We start from the raw sequence: 23,356 nt of genomic DNA, 5'->3' as shown, positions 1-23,356 counted from the left end.
TGAAATAGAGACCATTATGCCACACACTGTCAAACGCCTTTCTAAAATCTATGAAGCAAGCATAGATTTTGTTAGACTTTGAGGTTATGATATCTTTTGAATGGCTATTATTATAGAGATATTTTTTTGAGTATGATTTTTGTTTATTTACGTGTTCATACCCTCTTTGTTGTCGGGCACAGATGGCTTGTATGTAAGCCAATGTTATCGTTTTCCACTCTTGTTTTTTTTTATTTGTTCTCATTGTATTTCGATAACATAGAATCATTATTATATTATCATTTTTTTTTAATTTGGTAACGGGAAAAAAATTAATTAACAAATTGTTAAATGGTCAATATTACTAATTTTGGACTGATTTCTACGGTGAAATTTTCTCTTCATATCTCGTAATTATGCTCGATGACATAGATAAAAAGTCATATCTATTATTGATATGAATCCTAATATTGTTAATATATATGTAAAAAAGTATCATTATGGTAATTAAGTGATACATGTAATAATAAAATAAATAGAAATAATTTAGCGATACTTTCTATACGGTGATAGTTTATTATCACTTGTACGACAATATTTCAACTTGAATACAAACTATAATAGTTTGAATGTAATACTAGTATATGAATGTTAAAATGGGCCTTTTTAAGTTTGAGCCACCTCCAAAGACAGGCTCAGGCTCCATGCTGAAACTAATTTACCCAGAGTCTCTGAAAAAAGCGATGAATATCCGTTGCATGCGCTTGTGGCTGTAAAGGTTTCGGCAAGTTTGGATTCTGGCCCGCACGATAAACTAAATTAGTTGAAAACATTTGTGTAATATAGAACGGGAATTAAATTGTGTAGTCCGTGTGTTGTAGTCAGAAACAATACACAATGTAACTAAATCTATCACACGCCTTCATTGGGGCCTACAAGACCGCATTTTGAATACACGCAATCACATCATTGTAGGAACTTGAATATGTATATACCTCAGAAAATTCCAATGGCCTTGGTGTGATTTATAGTATGGATTTGTTTGAATGGAATTCATGCGATGTGCTAAGATAGTTACGATGTTCATGTATTTTTGTTGGGTGATTTTAAATGCAAGTACAGGCACACGAATCTGAGTGTATCCATGGCGACAACCGTCTACATGTGATTAATGACGTAACGTGATTCGAGCTGAACATTTTACTATATCATATACTATAAACATAAATTAATTAATACTGGTCTTTCTCTGTTATCTCTGTGCACGATCTTTCAATTTACATGTGTTGAATGGCAAGGCAGGGTGTGATGCAAAAATGTGATTTTACGTGCCCTGTTCACACTGGAACAATTGTAATGGATTACGTATTAGTTTCTACGTCACTATTTTTCATCTACCGGTAACTCAGTATCGGACTACTAATACCGCTTCGATTTAATTTGAAATTTTAGGTAAATTGCTCCAAATTGTGCCGTACTGGAAGATTGTGGACGTTACACAATGTTTAATAACTGCTAAAACATGCGTATTGGGTCAAATTATTATGTACGAACAGGATAAGTTATTTCATGCTATACCTCTAGAGGAACCGTGGACAGGTGTATGTTATGAGGGACTGTGGACAGGTGTATTTTATGAGGGACTGTGGACAGGTGTATGTTATGAGGGACTGTGGACAGGTGTATGTTATGAGGGACTGTGGACAGGTGCATATTATCGCATTTTCGATGCTCGTCTCAATGTCTCAGCATCGAGACTGGCAGGAAAAATGATATTGAAACAAGTGAACGAGTCTGTCCTTTATGCAATTATTCTAAAATTGAAGACGAATATCATTTATTATTAATTTGTCCGGTTTTTGAGGATCTTAGAAAATAATACGTTCCAAAATATAAATATGTTGAATTGATGAGGACGGTTGACAGTCACGCACTACAATCCACGACAGATTAACTATATCACTCTTTGTGTGACTTTACTACACGTTTTATTTATGTTCTAATAATGTAGTCTGTATTTTGGGCCATGGGCCTTGTGTCACAATAAAGATCAGGTTACATAAATCAAAGCACTTACCGACTACCCCTGAAGTCTCACATTTTACGCAGGTAACATCCACGCCACCCGACGTTAATATTAGTTTGTTTCTAGATAGGCGGTGTAGTTTTTGATCAGTAGTAATGTATTATATATTATTTTATCACTGTTTAGAATCATATTATTTGATTGCATCCAGTTATTTGCTGAAGATAAGCTTTGAACTATAGACACGCGGTGTCTGTTACATTCTCTTTTAAGATGAAGCGGAATATATTTATTGAATATAATACACATCAATGGTCATAGGATACGGGAATGTCGTTCCGTCCCAGTTGTTTCGATCCGTTTTGTCTAAGTGGTGTTCCGTCCCAGTTCATCAATTTTTGATACATAATAGTATATTAGTTTCGTTTAATAAATTATAAATATTATTCTTTTTATATTTCATCGATTCAATAAAGTCTGAATGTAGAATAAATTGTTCTCATCTAACAGAACATTTGGCGTGACAATTTTCATAGCACTGGTGTCATTATGTCCGTTTTTTTTATATATAAAAAGAGTGGTTTTAATGACCGGTGACAAAAACGTAGAGGTGACACTGGAATGACGATAACATCTACCAATTCATGTGACTGCATAGTAAAATGTAGCAATTTCCGATCACGTGAATAGTGGCATACAAGAAACTCACTAGCAGATGCATGAAACTAGGTATGAAATTATTAACAGTTCATCTCACTGAAAATTCAAATAGTAGGCATTATACTAATAACAGTTTTACATGTTCTGTGTTCTTTGATACAAACAGTATTACGCGACCCTGTGGAGATAATGATATAAGCCCGTCAGTGTGTATTGCTCTCGGTTTATTTGTAAATATTTACTAAAACGAAACACCACTGGAACGAAACGAATTTGGACAAAATTAGCTGTGAGACAAAACAACAGTTAACCGGGAACTATCTGCTGACTAATTCGGAACTATAAACCCCTTTTATAGTTCCATGCTTAAGCTAATATCTTTACTGGGGATAACTCCACCCTTGGACGCACCCCATAGGAGTCCATCATCTGATAATGACGGTGTACTTTTCGACAGATATTAATGATTTTAAAATTCCCAGATCCCTATATGGAGTGAAACACAGTTCAGCCCATTGTTTCTGAAAAAGTGGGAAAATTGCCTGGAATGTGCTTATAACTTTGAAAATCTGGATAATTGTGCGTGATTATCAATAACAATAAAAACTAAAAAATAAAGAAACCTACGTCAATACACTATTATCATATGTCTAAATAGTTAACTTATTAATTTCGCGACTAATTAATATTAATCACCTTGATTCCTTATTAAGCTATTCTAATTAATTGCTGCCCTAATTATTACCAAGTAGCCATTAACTTGCTTGTAATAAGTGATTTCATCTTCATCTTCAATTTGGTCTCCATGGTTACCCCCATAGCTACCAAGAAAGCTACATTACTCTGTATAGGAAACTTAATTCAAACACAGTAATTCTGGAAGCGATTTAGCAATGCTCAAAAACTAATAAAAAACACAAATTATCTATGATATACTACGGCTAAACCTCAAACATTAAATCTCTGCTAATTATACTCATTACCACATAATTGGCTTTGACCTAATTCTTACTTTCCCTGTAGTTTTAACTGAAGTTCACACACACTAACCATAACACTAATTAACTGTCACTCTCACCAACTGATAGTGGGAACTCAAGTATCAATAAACAACAGCTGGTATACAGACACTAACATGTACTAGCTATCGTACCCTAGGTCTATTGACTTACAATACATACTCAGTTAGAACCTACACTTAATCGAAGTACTAATTATTTCAATCGGTTACAATATCATGCTTGAGTTGTGTGAAGCGGATCGAAATATAATTTGGAAAATCGTGTTATTTTCGGGAAGTTTCGATGTCATGGTGTCAACGCTCTCCTACCTTGTGTTGTTATTATATGAGTAGTAGGGGAATGTATGCCGATCCTACTGTAGGTCATTTTTTATTAGCCAAGAAACGTTCCGAGCGCCTGTTCTCCGAGTGACTTTGGCATGAATACAGGGCAGAAAACACAGAAAATCAAAGAAAGCTTAGAAAAAACTCCCATGTGCTGAGAGTATTGTAACACATTAAATATAATTCGGAATTACTTAGCTGAAAACTTATTATGCAAATCAGAAAATTAATATGAACAGATTTTAGTGTAAAACTAATGAGGTCTGCGCAATGTAACAGAAAATCTATGTACCAAGTTTAATTGAAATGTGATTAGAACCAAAAAATTCACCTAATTTGCATAATTAACCAATTTTAAGCTTTCACACTGAAATCTAAAGTACCAGGGTACTAATTATTCAATTTCAATGAAACTTAGTGCAAAGATGCTCTAGGACAATGTACAAACCTGATTAGTTTTGGGTTAAAATCTGTTTATATTAATTCCCTAATTGGCATAGTAATGTATAATTTTTTTTGGTTCCAATCACATTTCAATAAAACTTGGTACATAGATGTTCTGTTACATTGCGCAGACCTCATTAGTTTTAAATTAAAATCTGTTCATATTAATTTTCTAATTTGCATTATTAGTTTTCGGCTTTTCCATCACTATCTCCGACAAGTAATTTTGAAATATATTTAATGTGTCTCCAATACTCAGCACATGGGAGTTCTTTCTGAGCTTTCGTTGATCACTGATTAGTTTAATTTTCATTATGTGTGTTATCCAGTTTCGTTCTATTTTTTTTCATTTCTTCGATTACAATAAGCCTTCATATGCTCGTGTTGTAGGTGGCGGGAATGTCTGGTGGGAAAGTTCAAGCGGACGTTTGCGGTCTGGTCGGGCTATGGGTCCACCAATTCGGGGCCTAGGGCGGTGTATGGAAGTGGTTGTTGCAAGAAGGGGCCTACAATGGGCGCAGCAACCCTGCGAGTTTATTTCTGGGGGCCTATTGCAGACATTAGCATTTTAAAGGGGGCCCATTTGCTTCTCGCACGACCCCGCTTTAGAAGGTGAAAAACACCCCGCTTTCCCGTTAAATTTGGAAAGCACATGGGGTAGTAACAGCATATAGAGTGACACCCCCCGGGGGGGGGGGGGGGTACGACGTACGTTTTGATTTCATTTGCTAGTACTTTATTACAGCTATGCAGTGAATCTGTGAATGCTGGAATATGGGAGATATATACAAAGGGGCAAGCGGTAACGTATGGTGCAATGATACAATTTGGTTCGTCATGTTGAGTACACATACAAACACCAGGGCAAGGGAAAAATATATTTTGCTCATTCAGCAAAATTCTGAACATTTTCATCAACAATTCACAAAATAGTCCCACTTACCTTCAGAAGACTGGCCCAGGGACAAAACAGCCAAATTTTCTGAGTAAAAGCTGAAAATTGACTCAAATTATGCCTGTTGGCTTCAAAATTATGGTTTATTTCTAGAAATATTGAAGAATATAAGAAAAAAATGCAGAAAAAATTGGCTGAGAAAGTCTGGTGGTGAAAAGGTTAACCACAATCATGATACATTGTGCTTGAAAGAAAATGAAACAATTGTTGCACATGCGGTTTATTTTGGGTCACATGTTCCACAAGTCTTCAAGATAACACCATGGTGAACATTGCCATATGAGAAAGACAATATGCTCGAACTAATTGCTTGTATTTTGTATATATATGTATATGTATATATATATATATATATACATTTTTTTTGTCAAACCGTCCTACAGTTATTGGGGTGCAACATTTCTAGTCTGGAGAGCAGCATATAGTAGCATTCCAGCAAAGTTCAAACATTTTAATTTCATCATTTTCATGAATTGATTCTATATTACTTGTCCTAGACTGGCACTGTGAATTGCTGTTCCCACCATATTGTTTTAAATACCAAAACAGCCAACTAGTTTGCCGAGAGGTACCAAGATCGCTACATGATTGGAATGGTTAAATCAAACTACTTTTGATTTGCCATTCGAATAAATACAGGAAGTGCAATACAAACTTGTTTTGAGAGAATACAATTTCTCTAGTATTGAAATGGGTAACTTGCAAATCACCCTTTGAAATGAACACAACATTTTTATATACAACTCCTGCATCACAACCAACTACAATACAGGTAGTATTGAGAGTGGAAAAGAATGCCCACCAGCAGCAGTCACATTATACATGTCACTCAGTGTTATTTTGACGACTCCCTTTGATATCAGTTCAACCCAATCTCGCAACTATTGCAAGACATCCTTAGCAACACAGTCGGTAACCTAGCTGTTATTGTTGCCGTTTGGGGGTACGACAGAGTATGGCAGTGATGGGTTGCGGGTGTTTGCAAAATGAAATAAGACAAGAAACAATAACATATCTCCATCTTGCAGGTTATAAGATAACAGAATAAAACGCATGTTTTTACTGTTAAAATAAAGATTTCATACTTTATTCAGTTCTGGTAATTATGTCACAGATTTCATTACAAATGTAATGAAGTAATTTATTCCGAATACATTTTCAATTCACTTCCTTATACGGGACAATATTATAATTAGTTTAATGACTATGGTTTAAATTTATTCATTCAAATTATTTACACATCATCTTTTCTCTCTCTTGCTTTTCTTTTTTTTGCTTTTTTTAATTTTAATTTCATCTGAATTGAGTTGAGTTCTATCAAGAACATGAGCAGTATCTAAATTTTTGTTTTTCTTCTTTTTACTTTTCTCAACAATGATTAAACCACTTTCTTTCTGATGACTTTCATCACAATCGCTACTGTTCTGTTCATCAATTTGTTTTATTTTCTTCTTTTTCTTACTTGCAATTTCATCTATAATATTTTCATTATCCAGAACCCGGCCTTCTTCTCTATTCAATTTCCGTTTCTTTTTCCTGTCTCTCCTTTCCAGCTCATCACGTTTAGTGTCATCATTTTTTTCTTCTTTAGCTCTTTTCTTTTTCTTTGATTTTCTGACTACCTCATCAATGTTTTTTAAATCTTCTCTCCCATGATCCACGGTATTATTGGCTATTTTGTTGTTTTTGGATTTTTTCACCCTCTTTTTCTTTTCATCTTTCTTGCCAATCCATATACAGTCATCACTATCAGATGCCATAGCAGCCATATTTACCTCAGTAGCAAATTCCCCGCCCGTCAATGGATCCAATGTAGCATTTTGTTTTTCTTTCAATGCTGCCATTTTCTGAGCAAAATACTCCTGTAAACTCTGTGAACTTGTGACTGTCACTATACCATGATCAGTCGAAGAATTTGCACTGTCACTGTCAGAACTCTCAGTCTATGTAAAAAGGAAATAAGTCACTGTGAATAACAATCCCTGTCATTGATATTGGCATTCAAAGTGAGATGACTACAAAATCAACAACAAGTAATTTTTATTCATTTATTATGCAGATCATGGACAAACCCAATTATAGATCTGGAACGAATTAAGTTCCAGTCACCCCACAGCAATCTGCTAGTTGTAGTGACAAGGATACTGTGGTTTTTCATTTGCATTGAGAACAGGAACAACACATCAATAGATTAATGTCCCCTCCGATGCAATATTCTCGACACTGACAAGAGGGTACCGACGTGTACTTTGTTTCACATGGGAGCCATACCCACAATCTCTCTGATGATGGACGGACATGCTAACCACTAAGCTGCTAACACAAGAAGTGATTGCTTGGCAATATACACAAATTATTAAAACGTAGTGTTGTCTACAGTGATTAGAGCAAGGCCAATTTACATTCAGAATGAACCAAATTCACAGGCCTAAACACTTCATAGCTTACCTCTGATGGACGCTGGGGACTATTTGACTGGGGCTTTGATTCACCAGTTTTTGTTCCCATAATACAAGCCAGGTCTGTTCTACTGTAGACACTAAGATCCTTTCCTCTGGTAAACTTCATGTAGCTGCCAGGAGAGAGATATTGGTTAGATAACTAATGAAATTATTAAATTACCTGCACCCATATTTGGTTAGTTTGTTTCGCACAAAGTAGTTAAAAGATTTTCAGATGCCATAACATTGAAATTCATTATTTGGGACACAAATAACAAATTGCGTCTGGTATTTAAAAAGATATTGATCTCATGATCCATGGGTTGAAGAATATGGAATTTTCCCACTGGTCCTGGACTAGTGATAAGAAAATTGTCACTGGTCCTGAAATGATGTTTTAACATTATTTTTTATTTTTTAACAGCATCTTTCATTTTTAATACATATACATGTACATGAGTAAGTTACTTTTCTGATACAATCTCAGGTAATGGAGCATGTTCATCAGTTTTAGGATGAGATAACTTATGTCCTGATATATGCCTTGAAGTTGATGAAGATAACAACCAGTCAACAATTGCTGGGTCAGGATTATAATCAGCTAAATCTGGTCCTTCAGACATAACAAATAATTGGTTCTGAAAATTGTTATGATTTAGTCTAGTTCTGAGTTCAGTTTTTATAACATTCACTTTAGAAATACCTCTCTCACAAGCACTAGTACTAGGTGATACTGTCAACATATATTCCAATAATTTCTTAACTGGTGCACTAATAACATCATTTGCACTCTGTATGATTATTGAGTATACATCTAAAAGTGTCTTTGACCTGTGTGTTTTGCAATAAAACTTCAAGTTTAACCAATCATTAATTATTGTCTCTTTTTCTGATTCACTGAAATATGACTTGACTACTGTATTGTTCATGAGTTCATGAATATCTTCATTGCCATATGTAGCCAATTCTTGTTTATCCATAGGCCACTGATGAAAGTTCAGGCACAACAACTGTTTAAATGGTGGTTCATTAAGTTCAATAAATCTGTTGTTTATATATTTAGTGGTATGTCAATCAGTTTTTCAAAAACTGGTGTATTATATTCAGCTGGTAATAAAATACCTTTAATTTCAATATCTCCAAAGTTTATGGTTCATAGCAGTCAATAAAATGTTTCATACTCGTACCAGGAACAGTTTTCAGAGCATTTAACTTCATAATAGTTTGTTCAATTTTATCAGAGAGTTCAACAACTAACGTGTCTTGCTGAAATACCCTTGACAAATTTGCAATAATTGGAAGAAAATATAACAAAAAATAGAGCATCTTCAGGAAAGATGACGATCTAATCGCCTTTAAATAACCCATTGCGTGGTTTGCATCATCGGCTCGATTACCAGCAGTATGAAAGTGTTTTACAACTGTTACTATATTTACCGCTAATGACTTCACTGCGCGTTCTTTACTTGCCAACCAGCGAACTTGTTTGACTGACGAGAAATGTGCTAAATCAATCTCAAATATATTGGCAATCTCCTTAAGTTCAGGTCGACGTTTCGGAGAATAGTGGTAATCAAAGAAAGCTTAGAAAGAACTCCCATGTGCTGAGAGTATTGGAGACACATTAAATATAATTCGAAATTACTTAGCTGAAAACTAATTATGCAAATCAGAAAATTAATATGACCAGATTTGAGTGTAAAACTAATGAGGTCTGCGCAATGTAACAGAAAATCTATGTCTTCAAGTTTAATTGAAATGTGATTAGAACCAAAAAATTATGAATTATTATGCTTATTAGGGAATTAATATGAACAGATTTTTACCCCAAACTAATTAGGTTTGTACATTGTCCTAGAGCATCTTTGTACTAAGTTTCATTGAAATGGAATAATTAGTACCGTGAAAACTCCAAAATTTCGACCCCTCTAAAAATTCGATCGCCTATTTATTTGCCGGGTTTCGGTGTTTTATTTACCTCCAAATTTTCGACTCCACTAAAAATTGCCGACTCATTCTTATTCGAAAATTGCGACCAGTTTTAGTTTTCCCCAAAACGAAAAAAAAAAACGGTGTGAGCGTTCAAACGGGACCTTCCTCGAAGGCATGAATCCGGGTTTCTGATTGACTGAGAGATTTTTATTTTATTGGTAACGAAAATATATTCTAAATAAACGAAGTTTCAAATAAAAACGAACACAAAAATCTCGGCATGCTGCGTTTCTGAATTGTTGATTATTACTGTACTCAGTAATGATTATAATAATGTACACAAAATAAATTTGTTGAATGGTTATGAAATACAAATAAAAGTCAACTTAGTTTCATCGTAAGCGAATGATTCCGGTCTCGTATAAACGTTTGATGCTGTAGGATATCCGCCATGTTCTCTTAGGTCAAATAGGTCAAATCGCTAATTAACCAATCAAAAAGCTGGATGATGCCAACGTGTTCAAATTACCATAGCTTATTTAAATATGTTAATGTTATTGAACGCAATGCGGAAGAGATTGATGTTGTAGTACGATATTTTGGCTTGGATTTTGATGCGAAAACGGCATGATTTTTTTTAAATAAAAAAATTAGTTGTTTTTAAAAAATAAACTGGTCATCTGAAGAATAATTTAACATTGTTCACAGTGATAACAGCTCATTCTCGAAAGGAAGCTTACCCGCTCACGCTAGTCACGATAAAAATCATACACGTGTACTCTTGAATAGACAGACGTCAATGACTACGCACAGTCCCTCTATCACTGTGGACTACGGTAAAACTTACTCTATTTTAGCCGGCAGGATTGATTGAAATGTTCGAAAAATGACGCCAAAATACACCTTAAAAGTCCCATTTTATTTTCTTAAATCCCATTTTATTTTTTAATCCAAGCGCGAATTTACGGCAGAATTTGGTCCCTCAAATACGTGAGCTTTGATTCTAACCGGATACATTGCACTGGGTCGGGGAGATAGTTTGCTAAACTTCCATGTATCTTTTGTCCAATGGGTACCTGTACTTCGAACATTCGCAAGTTTTCCTAGGTAGTGCGAGACAGCTTTGTCTTTTGACCTATTAGTTTTGTGCTGACTTCTTCTCCGCGTCTTGATGTTTTGTTTTGCTTGTCATAATACTCACTGATTGATGACTTTGTTTAGATTTTGAGTTACAACTCGGCCACGACCTTTGCTTTTACCGTGAAACATGAGGAAGTTTACGTCAATTGACGGACATTGCATTTTTTAAAAACTAATGAAGCACACTGTCTATCATCCCCATTTTTTTCATTTGCTGATTTCTATTCTGAAAAATTCGACCGTCCGAAAATGCACCTTAATTTTGACTCTAAAAACACGTCACATTTCTAACACCAATTATTTAAAACCGGTCGCATTTTTGGAGTTTTTACAGTACTTTAGATATCAGTGTGAAAGCTTAAAATTGGTTAATTATGCAAATTAGGTAATTAATATGTACAGATTTTAACCCACAATTATTCAGGTCTGTCTATTGTCCTACAGCATCCATGTACATTCATTGATATGTGATGTATAGTACCTGAGATATCAGTGTGAAAGTTGGTTAATTATGCAAATTAGGTAATTAATATGCACAATTATTTACCCTAAAACTAATCAGGTCTCTGCATAGTCCTAAAGGATCTATGTACCAAGTTTCATTGAAATGCGATGATTAGTACTTGAGATACCCGTGGAAAAGCTGAAAATTAACTAATTATGCAAATTAGGTGATTAATATGCACAAATATTTATCGAAAACAATCAATCTCTGCATAGTCCTTGAGTATGTAAGTACCAAGTTTCATTGAAATGTAATGCTAACTACTTATATCAAATGCTGAAAATTAATTAATTATGCAAATTAGGTAATTAATATGTACTGATATTACCATAAAAACTATCAGGTCTGTGCAGTGTCGTATGACATCTATGTACCAAGTTTCATTGAAATGTGATGATTAGTACTTGAGATATCAGTGGAAAAACCGAAAATTGACTAATCATTATGCAAATTAGGTAATTAGTATCCACGGATTATTACCAAAAACTAATCAAAACCTAGCATTAGTTCAGAGCATCTATGTACCAAGTTTCATCAAAATCCAATGAGTAGTTGTTTAGATATCAGTGGAACAGTCATGGAACCACTAAAAAATAGCTAATTATCATGCAAATTAGGTAATTAATATGCACGGATTTTTACCAAAAATTAATCAAATCTGCGCATATGTTCAGAGCATCTATGTACCAAGTTTCATCAAAATCCAATGAGTGGTTCTTTAGATATCAGTGGAACAGTCATAGAACAGCTAAAAAATAGCTAATTATCATGCAAATTAGGTAATTAACGAGCATGGATTTTTACCAAAACCTAATCAAATCTGCGCATTGGCCCAGAGCATCTATGCACCAAGTTTCATCAAAAACCGATGTATGGTTCTTGAGATAGCAGTGGAACAGTCGGACACACATACACACATACAGACACACTAACTGCAAAGACTCCCATTTTGTGCTTCGCACATGGGAGTCAAAAATGAAATATCCCCTTTAACGTGGCCTCGAAGTCTGATATTTGTTTCACAGTTTTACAAGCGTCCAAAATCGCCAATTCTACCTTGTGCGCCACACAATGAATACCAATAGATGACGGGACAACGTCTTTTATTTTTGTGACGACACCCGTCTTCTTTCCCATAAAAGTTTGATGCACCATAAAAGTTTGATGATATAAGAGATGTTTTTTTTCTCCCTATCAGGGTTGAGATCGTCCAAATTTAAATCAACACTTGATAATACATTCGTCAAAGCATCAAAAACCCCCTGTGATGTGTCATTTTCTACCGATGTAATCGCAACCTCGCGGATGACAGGTAACTTGGTACGTGGCCCAACATAACGTACATAGGTAATTTCCTGTTCAATAGTTGACTTGTCGGTACTACCGTCCCAAGAACACTGATAAAATTTACTGTCTTGATTTCTTGGGAAATGTCCTTTCATAATGTTGAAGGAATGTGTTCCATAAATTCTGTACAGCCATGACTATTAATAATAATAATAACTTTATTTAATTAAGCGCAACAATTCCAACATATGAAGATCAAAGGCGCTGATACAATAAACAATCAGTCAAATATTAAAAGCACATTTAAATAAGTGCGTTTTCAGTCTGGATTTAAAAATGTCTACTGAAGGACTAGAACGAACAGACAGAGGTAATTCATTAAAAAGTTTAGGACCTAAATTTTCAAAAGCACGGTCTTTGTATAACACCTTGGACTTTTTACTACACACCTGACGAGTTTTAATAAGAAACTTTGATTCAGATCTTAAACTACGACTAGGTACATAAAATTCGATTAATTCACATAGATAATTTGGGGCAAAACCATACAAAGATTTATACACTAGTAAAAGTAATTTGAAATTGATTCTTTGTACAACTGGTAACCAATGAAGTTTAATAAAAATGTCTGTAATGTGGTCATATTTTCGAGCACGAGTGACAAGGCGGGCTGCTGCATTTTGTACACGAATAAGAGGTTTTATCTTAGTTACAGGGAGACCAGACAATAATGAATTACAGCTGTCTAAGCGAGAAGATATGAATGCATGTACCAACTTTTCAGTATCAGATTGGGATAATGATTTACGAATACGATTAATATTTCTTAGATGGGAATATCCAGATCTACAAATAGTAGAAATGTGTGTTTCCATAGATAGCTGCGAATCAAACAAGACACCTAAGTTTCTAGCACTTGACGAAGCACTAACCAATTCTTCACCAATTGCGATACTAGACAAAGGACACGAGTCTTGTGAGAATCTCCGAGACGACATGCACACAAATTCAGTTTTCGACACATTCAAAAGTAGGAAATTACAAGACATCCAATCGCTAACGTCTTGAATACATGTCTGAAGTATCACCCGGGCGCGAATTTGATCATCTTCAGAAACCGATAAATAAATCTGTGTGTCATCGGCGTAAAAAAAATGATATTTTACGCCGTGACGTCGCAATAACTCGCCCAATGGACGCATGTACATTGAGAACAATAATGGCCCTAAGACGGAGCCCTGTGGAACACCGGTTTCTAATATAGACGTCATATCAGAAAATACATTTCCAATTTTCACTTTTTGAATGCGGTTACTCAAATACGACTCAAACCATTTGATGATGAGACCATTTAAACCAAAATTTGATCTCAACCTATCGATGAGAATCCTGTGATTCACAGTATCAAAAGCGGCTGAAAGATCCAAAAGTACGAGAGCAACTGAATTCTTAGAATTATCAATACTGCATAGTACATCGTTAGCGACCCGCAAAAGAGCCGTTTCAGTGCTATGTGCGGTCCGATACGCTGATTGAAACTCTTCATACAACGAATAATTCTCTAAATGTTGTTTCACTCTGGATGCAACGACACGTTCAAGGACTTTAGATATAAAAGACAAATTAGAAATCGGTCGATAATTTTTCAGCATGTTTGAATCCAACGATGCTTTCTTGAGCAGAGGTTTAATCAGCGCACATTTCATTTTCATAACATAATTTAACATAATTTTCTCAGAGCTTTAATCCATTTTTCTTTTGAATAGCACAAATAAACTAGAAGTCAGAATCAAAGAAAGCTTAGAAAGAACTCCCATGTGCTGAGAGTATTGGAGACGCATTAAATATAATTCGAAATTACTTAGCTTGAAAACTAATTATGCAAATCAGAAAATTAATATGAACAGATTTGAGTGTAAAACTAATGAGGTCTGCGCAATGTAACAGAAAATCTATGTTTCCAAGTTTAATTGAAATGTGATTAGAACCAAAAAAATTATGAATTATTATGCTTATTAGGGAATTAATATGAACAGATTTTTACCCCAAACTAATTAAATTTGTACAATGTCCTAGAGCATCTTTGTACTAAGTTTCATTGAAATGGAATAAATAGTACTTTAGATATCAGTGTGAAAGCTTAAAATTGGTTAATTATGCAAATTAGGTGATTAATATGCACAAATATTTACCGAAAACCAATTGGGTCTCTGCATAATACTAGATTCATTGAAATGTGATTAGTACTTTAGATATCAGTAGAAAAGCTGAAAATTAATTATGCAAATTAGGTAATTAATATGCACAATTATTTACCCTAAAACTAATCAGGTCTCTGCATAATCCTAAAGGATCTATGTACCAAGTTTCATTGAAATGCGATGATTAGTACTTGAGATACCTGTGGAAAAGCTGAAAATTAACTAATTATGCAAATTGGGTGATTAATATGCACAAATATTTATCGGAAACAATCAATCTCTGCATAGTCCTTGAGTATGTAAGTACCAAGTTTCATTGAAATGTAATCCTCACTACTTATATCAAATGCTGAAAATTAATTAATTATGCAAATTAGGTAATTAATATGTACTGATATTACCATAAAAACTATCAGGTCTGTGCAGTGTCATATGACATCTATGTACCAAGTTTCATTGAAATGTGATGATTAGTACTTGAGATATCAGTAGAAAAACCGAAAATTGAATAATCATTATGCAAATTAGGTAATTAGTATCCACGGATTATTACCAAAAACTAATCAAAACCTAGCATTAGTTCAGAGCATCTATGTACAAAGTTTCATCAAAATCCAATGAGTGGTTAGTTTAGATATCAGTGGAACAGTCATGGAACCGCTAAAAATTAGCTAATTATCATGCAAATTAGGTAATTAATATGCACGGATTTTCACCAAAAATTAATCAAATCTGCGCATATGTTCAGAGAATCTATGTACCAAGTTTCATCAAAATCCAATGAGTGGTTCTTTAGATATCAGTGGAACAGTCATAGAACAGCTAAAAATTAGCTAATTATCATGCAAATTAGGTAATTAACGAGCATGGATTTTTATCAAAACCTAATCAAATCTGCACATTGGCCCAGAGCATCTATGCATCAAGTTTCATCAAAAACTGATGTATGGTTCTTGAGATAGCAGTGGAACAGTCGGACACACATACACACACCCATACACCCCCCCCCCCCCCCCACACACACTAACTGCAAAGACTCCCATTATGTGCTTCACATGGGAGTCAAAAAGGGTTTCCCGCTTTGGCGACCGTATATGTGGTGTTGAATAAATATCTCATTTGGTCTTGGTTTTCTTTACCCATTCGCGTGAAGAATTTCAAATACATTTTCCTGTGACACTGGCGTTGCTGCTCGGCTATCTTTATCTCTCAAGAACTGTCGGCTACAGGATAAGTGTTCGTTGGTGACATCGTGAGATCGTAGCGGATCGAGTTTCAAATTAGTCGTTAATTTCACTAAGGCACTTGACTTATCAGATGACAGCGGATAGTTTCGGCAATATTCACAGAACATAGTATCCGTAACTTCATCGTAGCGTACCCAAGGAAATTCAGTTGTCCAATGTGACTTGAAAATCCGAACATGTTTTTCACGATCATATTTCTTGTCCTTCGTCAAGTTCGCGAGTTTCTCTGGTTCACTATGACTTGATGTCACATTGTACTTCTGTTTTTTAGACGGAACTTCTTCTGTCTCATGGTCATCACTCCCTTTAGATTTTTTAGTTTGACTAAACCCAAAATCAAACAAGCAGCCTATCGGCTGAGATAGCTCCGCTGTTAGCAATGCACATTTCAATTAAAGAACTGAAGACATCATTAGAAAATGAACAATATGAATAGTATCAAAGCAATCGGACTTACAGTTTTTAACAAGAAGTCGAAAATATCACTTTTTACCAAAAATTACAAAAATATTCACCAAAATAAATTAATTAGAGAATTGAAGATATCATCACAAAACGAACAAATCTGAGAAAGGTCCACATGTAGTACCTATATATGTAATATCAAAGCAATCGGACTTGCGGTTTTTAACAAGAAGTCGAAAATATCACTTTTTACCAAAAATGACAAAAATATTCACCAAAATTAGAGAATTGAAGATATCATCACAAAATGAACAAATCTGAGAGAGGTCCACATGTAGTACCTATATATGTAATATCAAAGCAATGGGACTTGCGGTTTTTAACAAAAAGTCAAAAATATCACTTTTTACCAAAAATGACAAAAATATTCACCAAAATTAGAGAATTAAAGATATCATCACGAAATAAACAAATCTGAGAGAGGTCCACATGTAGTACCTATATATGTAGTATCAAAGCAATTGGACTTGCGGTTTTTAACAAGAAGTCGAAAATATCACTTTTCACCAAAAAATGACAAAAATATTCACCAAAATTAGAGAATTAAAGATATCATTACAAAATGAACAAATCTGAGAGAGGTCCACATGTAGTACCTATATATGTAATATCAAAGCATTTGCACTTGCGGTTTTTAACAAGAAGTCGAAAATATCAGTTTTTACCAAAAATGACAAAAATATTCACCAAAATTAGAGAATTGAAGATATCATCACGAAATGAACAAATCTGAGAGAGGTCCACATGTAGTATCTATATATGTAGTATCAAAGCAATTGGACTTGCGGTTTTTAACAAGAAGTCGAAAATATCAGTTTTTACCAAAAATGACAAAAATATTCACCAAAATTAAAGAATTAAAGATATCATTACAAAATTAACAAATCTGAGAGAGGTCCACATGTAGTACCTATAGATGTAATATCAAAGCAATTGCACTTGCGGTTTTTAACAAGAAGTCGAAAATATCAGTTTTTACCAAAAATGACAAAAATATTCACCAAAATTAGAGAATTAAAGATATCAACATGAAATGAACAAACCTAAGAGAGGTCTACCCAAGGTACATATACACCAAGTATCAAAGCATTTAGGCTTGTAGTTTTCAAGAAGAAGTCGAAAAAGTAAAACATTGACACGGACGACGACGACGGACAATCACTCATATGATAAGCTCCGCTCGACAAAGTCGACAGCGGAGCTAACAAACTGTTACTCATGGCTGCTGTACACAAATAATGTTTGCGCGTGCAGGATTCATTGTATTGCTGTCACGCACAAAGTAGGCTGACATCATTGATGTTTCCGTGTGCTATATTATTGACCAATTACAGTCTGCATAAGAAAACAAAGGACGTCACTACGTTCCACGTAATAAACTCAGTTTTGAGACTACGAATATCAGGACTATTTTTAGATTAAATTGTTATATGCAGACACATTTATTATTTTTTATCTATAAAATCAATGGTCCGACGGACTATTAGTGCTTTTAATCCGCAAAATGTCTTTTTTTTTTTTTCATCTACTGTAACCTGTACCAGCTATCTACCCTTGCTTCCCCACTGCATATGCCCATAAGAAAACGCAAAGCTTTGTGATGAGTCTTTAAACAAGCAGCCTATCGGCTGAGATAGCTCCGCTGTTAGCAATGCACATGGCAATTAAAGAACAGAAGATATCATTAGAAAATGAACAAATCTGAGAGAGGTCCACATGTAGTACCTATATGTATAATATATCAAAGCAATTGGACTTGCGGTTTTCAACAAGAAGTCGAAAATATCACTTTTTACCAAAAATTACAAAAATATTCATCAAAATTAGAGAATTAAAGATATCATCATGAAATGAACAAATCTGAGAGAGGTCCACATGTAGTACCTATATATGTAATATCAAAGCAATTGGACTTGCGGTTTTCAACAAGAAGTCGAAAATATCACTTTTTACCAAAAATTACAAAAATATTCACCGAAATTAGAGAATTAAAGATATCATTACAAAATGAACAAATCTGAGAGAGGTCCACATGTAGTACCTATATATGTAATATCAAAGCAATTGGACTTGCGGTTTTCAACAAGAAGTCGAAAATATCACTTTTTACCAAAAATTACAAAAATATTCACCAAAATTAGAGAATTAAAGATATCATTACAAAATGAACAAATCTGAGAGAGGTCCACATGTAGTACCTATATATGTAATATCAAAGCAATTGGACTTGCGGTTTTCAACAAGAGGTCGAAAATATCACTTTTTACCAAAAATTACAAAAATATTCACCAAAATTAGAGAATTGAAGATATCATTACAAAATGAACAAATCTGAGAGAGGTCGACATGTAGTACCTATATATGTAAATATCAAAGCAATTGGACTTGCGGTTTTCAACAAGAAGTCGAAAATATCACTTTTTACCAAAAATGACAAAAATATTCACCAAAATTAGAGAATTAAAGATATCATTACAAAATGAACAAATCTGAGAGAGGTTCACATGTAGTACCTATATATGTAATATCAAAGCAATTGCACTTGCGGTTTTCAACAAGAAGTCGAAAATATCACTTTTTACTAAAAATGACAAAAATATTCACCAAAATTAGAGAATTGAAGATATCATCATGAAATGAACAAATCTGAGAGAGGTCTACCCAAGGTACATATACACCAAGTATCAAAGCATTCAGGCTTGTAGTTTTCAAGAAGAAGTCGAAAAAGTAAAACATTGACACGGACGACGACGACGACGGACAATCACTCATATGATAAGCTCCGCTCGACAAAGTCGACAGCGGAACTAAAAATATAAAAATTATTGTATATCATTTTCTCTTTACTCTTTACTACAAAAACCCAAAGTGCCAGTATACATTTAGTATTCATAAAGATATTTTTTCAAATAAAAAAAAAAAATAAGAGATGACAAATGTTTTCACCAGGAATTAATATGTTGGTTAGAATTGTTCCATCAGCTTATGGAAATTACAAGACAATTACCCATCCATGTGGAAACAAAAGACAGTAATGAAGTATTTTGTACCCCTTATATTGGAGACAGTGTACTCAAATATTTATTATGTTTGAATTTTGTTCTACACTTAAGAATTGTCACTTGTATTTTCTTACATTTTTGTGAGACTATTTGTTTCATGAGAAATTAAACCATGAGACAAATGTTTTAAGTGTCATGTCTGGTGAAAACACTGGATGACCAAATACATGTAATGATATTGTCATTGTCTGGATAGACCAATTTATGTTGATATATATCCATGACAACCAACTTGGTGGTACTTACTGAACTCTTTTTTTGGACAACTTTGATCGCTCTTCTAAACTTGTCGAAACTATTTTTGGCTCTTCAGTGGTTCCATGGTTATCGTTGAGGTTGGCAAGCAAAGAGTTAAAATCGTCTTGGTGAGCAATCCAGTTTTCATCGGTCTTGTAGTTTGCACCTAGTCCTAAAAAAAAATATAATTTATGCTGATTCACTAGTGTATTTCTTACCTGCTGTTGAGATATAAGACAATTGATTACGCAAATCTGGAAATTAATATGCAATGATTTCAACTAATCACATCTGATGATTGCTTCAGAGCATATCCCAAGTTTCATTTTAATCTGATCTGAGTGGTTTTTGAGATATTTTGAGGTAAAAATATTAAAAATGTATGCGCATTAGATAATATGCACATACTGCAACAACAAACTAATCAGGCCTATAGATTATCTAAAACATCTATGTAGCAAGTTCCATTATTATGCAAATTAAGTAAATAATTCGTGGGATTCAGTGATGAGTCTGATGCAACACCTGATTTCAATTCCTGGTATGGAATTCAATACCCCAGACCATTCGTCCCGGTGTTATCGCTATCGCCACACGAGACTCCAGCTTGTCTCCTATACAATTTTCCTTCCGCCCACTTAATTTTAATATTCATATGACCTTTGCACTGACATCGATAGCCAATCGCATTCGACCGCGGACGTCACTCTAAATAAACAACTGAATAAATTAATATACCATATTTGGAAGATAGCGGGTAAATTCAACGTTGTTGGTGTGTTCCTTCGGGTTCCGAGGTCGCACGAAACGAGTTCATGTTCCGTTATCTTTCGCAAGTAAAACAGGTCGATATGTATTAAACATGGCATTTGTTTTCTTGTTTTAACCCCCTTATTACGCAAGCTTCCGTCGAAGTGGTGTTTTTTTCGACGATTTTTGGCATGTTGCAAAACGAACGAAACATTGCGGCATTCTTAGCCGTGGATAAGGGATCGACTATGTCGTCACATTTATGTCTCGTTTGAAAGAGAATAAACAACCGCTCAGAAAAATATGTTGCTAATATTTAAGTGCGGTGCCTTGAAATCGCCTGCCCGACGTCCAAATTTCAAAAGGATGTTCGATTTGCAATGACGACCGTTCATATGTACTAGGCGACGTTACTAATTACTACTAGGGTCGGTGTTTGCATTAAGAATTATAGAACAAAAGATCAGCAAAGCGGTGCTTTTGTCGGCGATTTTGTCAAAGGGAATATTGATAAAATGTTGCAAAACAGAATCGCGAGTTGGGTGAAAAATTGCGCCGGCGGCATTCTCAACGATGGCGACACCCGAGAAACACCGTGTCACGGTGCATTCGTGCATCAGTACACCGAAGAAATACATACATATTGTTGCGGACGACTATTGTAGACTGTGTTCGTGTAGTCTTCGAGTTTGTGGACAGTTAAAGTCGTGTGTGAATTTATTCAAGCCAGGAAAAGCAGGAGGGATAACTTATGGAAATCGTCTCATCTATGTCTAGTTTGTAAGAGAAAGATTGATAGCGCAGACAAATCCGCCAATAATGTAAAACAGTGGCGTGAAATTGTCAGTCATTCTAATATCTCCCAACCTGTGAACGAAAGGGTTTGGATCTAACCCTAGTTCTTTGATGACAAGTGGAAGAATTTGGAAAATAAGCGATTTTCCGAAACCAGTCGGCAAAAAAGCGACAGTATCTTTCCTGTTACATATAGCTTCAATTGCGGACAATTGTTCTTCTTTGATAGAGTTGATGCCATCGATGTGTTTTAAGACACTGTCCACTGCTGACGCGACAATTTCCTTAGAAATCATTTTGATTTGATTTATGGATGGTGAACACCGACACTCCGATCCGATGAACTAATCAAAACTAAAATGGCGCGTGTCACGTTACTTTGTTTACTAAAGATAGCGTGGGCGTTTGATTGACACTCAACTCATTAGTATTCCACCAATCACAGCTACATCTACTTTCTGGATGTGCGCAGTCAAATTGTATAGGAGACAAGCTGGAGTCTTGTGTGGCGATAGCGATAACACCGGGACGAATGGTCTGGGGTAGGAATTCAACGACAATGATAACTCACCGAATGTATCATCCTTTTTTGATACTTTGACATGTGAAGTATTCCCATCTTCATTGACACCAAGACCTTTCCCGTGCTCCCATCCCATTCTTTCCAACATACGCTGACCAAATTTACTAGAATCTAACAGACAGAAAAAAAGACATTAGTTTTCAGGATAATCAAATTAAAAAAAAATCTTTGAGAGTAAATGAACTATGGCATACTACTTCTAAAAACTAGGTTTGAATATATCTTTATTGCTTTGTACACACATGCTCAGGGATTTTTTTAAACAAGCGAACAGGGGGACAGCACCCTCATGCCATTGCCATAACCCCCTTACCCTTGGGAGCAGATCCTCTGGCAACCAGATTATTTAATTTCCACACTTCCAGATATTCTGTTTTTGCAAACACTGTTTAACAGATGTAGAACTTTGTCTGTAATTTACCAAAACTAGCTATCTGGCCTCGGAGAAGTTCATGATGCACGAAATTTATTGAAAACGATGATGGTACATGTGTATTGACATGTATAAGCTTCTATCTCATAGTAAATATATATCATAGACAGTTGCATAAACTATACAATAATATTTTATGTTATGCTTTACTGAACTAAACTAAACTACAGTTTGTCGAGACTGTTTTTAAGTCCCTTGCGAAAAGCAGACCATTGAATTCTACTGTTCTATTGTCATATTAAGTACTAAACTGTGCGTGAGTGACCCCCCCCCCTCTAACTATAGATTTAAAATGTTATATTGTGATAGTTTGTTACAGAGATATCGTGTTTTAAAAAAAAATATTCATGTGTTGTTTTGCAATATGTAGATTATGTTACAAATTTGATTTGATTTGCCATTGACCTTACAAATGCATTGTATGGATTTTCTGAAAAATATAATTTTTAAAAACTCAATCAAATACTGTCGATAGATATGAGTAGTGCGCTAATAATATTTCACTATGAGGTTGTTTTCGAAACACGTGTGTTCCGTCATTTTAAAAACTGACACGGTCACCGATTATAATTTCCTGTTTTGGGGACAGGACGAAGTGATCCACCTCGACATTCTAAATAATTAGAATAAAACAACATCTTACCATTACTCCAATTCGTATTTCTTGGATCCGACGACCATTTTTGTCGATATTTAGGATTAGCCAACATCGACATATTTCTTGTTGTAAAAACTGACCTTACCTTTGACCTAAATCGAGATCTCGTGAGTTATCGTGATCGGCGTGATATCTATATTTGGGCATTAGAATTTTTAAATTGCCGCCACAAACCAATCAGATGACAGGTTTTTCCTGCAAGCTCAACCAA

The 23,356-nt window shown here is 34.8% G+C and overlaps 1 protein-coding gene across 1 annotated transcript; it reads right to left on the bottom strand.

Moving 5' to 3' along the window:
• Positions 1–5,473: 5,473 nt before the first annotated feature.
• Positions 5,474–23,239, bottom strand: LOC100375654 (PIN2/TERF1-interacting telomerase inhibitor 1-like). Its single transcript, XM_006811727.3, has 5 exons — positions 23,131–23,239; positions 22,043–22,165; positions 19,936–20,098; positions 7,858–7,981; positions 5,474–7,352 (listed from the first exon to the last, which is right to left on the bottom strand). Exons 1-5 carry the CDS (start codon positions 23,201–23,203, stop codon positions 6,651–6,653), a joined length of 1,185 nt encoding a protein of 394 aa, XP_006811790.1. The 5' UTR covers positions 23,204–23,239; the 3' UTR covers positions 5,474–6,650.
• Between the last annotated feature and the right edge of the window lie 117 nt (positions 23,240–23,356).

The sequence above is a fragment of the Saccoglossus kowalevskii genome, chromosome 7, assembly GCF_978046115.1.
Source record: "Saccoglossus kowalevskii chromosome 7, keSacKowa6.1, whole genome shotgun sequence".
NCBI classification, from domain to species: Eukaryota; Metazoa; Hemichordata; class Enteropneusta; family Harrimaniidae; genus Saccoglossus; species Saccoglossus kowalevskii.
Note: the sequence above shows the minus strand (reverse complement) of the source record. Positions and strands in the feature narration are given on the sequence as shown.